The sequence below is a fragment of the Cebus imitator genome, unplaced genomic scaffold, assembly GCF_001604975.1.
Source record: "Cebus imitator isolate Cc_AM_T3 unplaced genomic scaffold, Cebus_imitator-1.0 Scaffold273, whole genome shotgun sequence".
Taxonomy (NCBI): domain Eukaryota; kingdom Metazoa; phylum Chordata; class Mammalia; order Primates; family Cebidae; genus Cebus; species Cebus imitator.
In genome coordinates, this window is record NW_016107588.1 from 2,894,700 (window position 1) to 2,896,859 (window position 2,160).

Sequence of the window (2,160 nt, forward strand, 5' to 3'; positions counted from 1 at the left end):
TAAGTCAGCCCGCAGTGGCTCTTCCCACTCCCTCCTGGTCCATGACCTCGTATTCAGAGAGCCCTTGGCAGGAGCCAAGCAGCATTCTAGCTCTTTTCTTATGTGACTGTCTAGGTGCATGCAGGCTGCCGTAACAAAATACCTGAGACTGGGTAACAAACAACAGATAGGTTGGAGGCTGGGAAGTCCAAGATCAAGGTGTTCCCAGATTGGGTGTCCAGTGAGGTCCTGTTCCTCATGTGTGTCACCTTTTCACCATGGCATCACATAGTGGAAGTGGCAGACAGGCTCCCTTGGGCCTCTTTTATAAGGACGCTAAGCCCATTCCTGAGGACAGAGCCCCCACGACCTGATCACCTCCTAAAGGCCCTCTTCATAGTACCATTGCATTGGAGATGAAGTTTCAACATGTGAATGTTGCAGGGATACAAAGACTCAGGCCATAGCAGTGACCTCGTCTACTGTCCTCTGTATTCATATCCTGTAGTTGCTGTAACAACTTGCCATAAAGTAAGTGCTTAAAACAACAAACTGATCCTGTCACAGCTTGGGAGGCCAGAAGTCCGAAGTTAAGATGTTGGCAGGGCTTATGCTTTCTGGAGGCTGAGAGGGAGCGTCTGTTCCAGGCCTCTGCCCTAGCCTCTGCTGGCTGCTGGCCATCCTTAGCATTCTGTGTTGGGAGAGGCATCACTCCTGCCTCTGCCTCCCTTTTCACATGGCTGTCTCCCTTGGTTTCTGTGTCCAAATTGCCTTCTTATAAGGACATGATTCACTGGATTTCAACCCCACCCTACTCCAATATGAGCTCAGCTTAACTAATTACATCTGCAGAGCCCCTGTTTCCAAATAAGGTCACATTCACAAGGTCCAAGCACACAGAAGCTTTGGGAGGATCTAGTCAATCCAGTGTACCCTCTCAGGTAGGCTGGGAAGATATTTGTGACCCAGTTTGGAAATTGAGGAACCCGAGGCTCAGAGGGAAACAGTGGGCCAGGGTCAAGGTCCAGGGCTTGATTCTCCTTGCTTCTAGGAAGGCAGGTGGGGGATTACACTGCTCCTTGTGGAAAGTGCAGGCAGAGGGAAGAGCCTCTGCAGGGGCCAGCAGTGTGGCTGTGTCCCAAATAGGTCTTCTCTTCCTTCATTTCCTTCTCTCCTCTCTCTCTTTTCTACTTTTTCCCTGTGCCTTGCCTTCTTGTTTCTCACTCAGCCTCACTGCCACCCTGACTTGTTACCAGTCAATAAATGGGAGACCAGAGCAAGGCGCTGGCCCCGTGTCTCCTGGGAAGGGGCTGAAAAGCTGCTACCCAAATCAGGACAGGAGAGACAGCACCAGTGTTGGCCATGCTGGAATGGGGTGGGCAGGCCACCAGGTTTCAGATTCCACTCACCGTGAGGACCCAGAAGCCCTGGCCCAGTGCGCATCTTTAACCAGTATAGGCATCTATGAGTGTCAGTGCTGGCCTTGCCAAGGCAGGTAGCAGTCATTCTGCACGTCACAGTCTCTCAAATGCCAAGACTTGGGAGCGGCACTGGCTTTGGTACAGGGACTCCCAGCACACATTCCATCATCCTTTGTGCACCTGCAGGAATGGGAAGAACCTGGTGGACTTTACCTTTGTGGATAACGTGGTCCATGGACACATCCTAGCTGCAGAGCAGCTCTCCCACGATGCAACCCTAGGTGGGAAGGTAAGGCCCACTGCCCCGTCTCTGCATGTGTGCCTTTCTGCAGATTTGTTATCCCTGCCATTGGACTTGCTGGCAAATTGCTCCTGTGATCCTGCATCATGGAGGCTTTGCCTTAGGACCCCCCGTGCCAAGGTCAAGCCCCTCTGACCCTCTGTGCCAAGGTCAAGCCCCTCTGACCCTGTGCCAAGGTTGAGCCCCTCTGATAGAGCATCACTTGGGGCAGCCAAAATTAGGGAGCCGATGAGCTGGGATGGAACAGACATTTAGGACACAGTCATCCGTGGCCCCTGACCTGGCTGCCCACCTGTTGGCATGGCTCCTCAAGGCAGGAGTCCATGTAGATTGGGCAGGGTGCTTGCTCCTCACTCTTTCTCCCGCTCATTCCTCAGGTCTTTCCCTCCCTTGCTGTTTGGTCCTCTTTTATTCTCCTGAAACTCTGCCATTTTCCCACTGATAACTTTCCAAGAAGTT

General features: G+C 52.5%; 1 protein-coding gene across 2 annotated transcripts in view; it reads left to right on the top strand.

Moving 5' to 3' along the window:
* NSDHL (NAD(P) dependent steroid dehydrogenase-like) overlaps window positions 1-2,160 on the top strand; it is a 28,689-nt gene that overhangs the window by 25,223 nt on the left and 1,306 nt on the right. For both annotated transcript variants that reach the window (XM_017500897.2, XM_017500899.2), the window contains exon 7: window positions 1,587-1,689. In XM_017500897.2, the coding sequence (XP_017356386.1) occupies window positions 1,587-1,689 (103 nt within the window). The remainder of the gene's footprint in view (window positions 1-1,586; window positions 1,690-2,160) is intronic.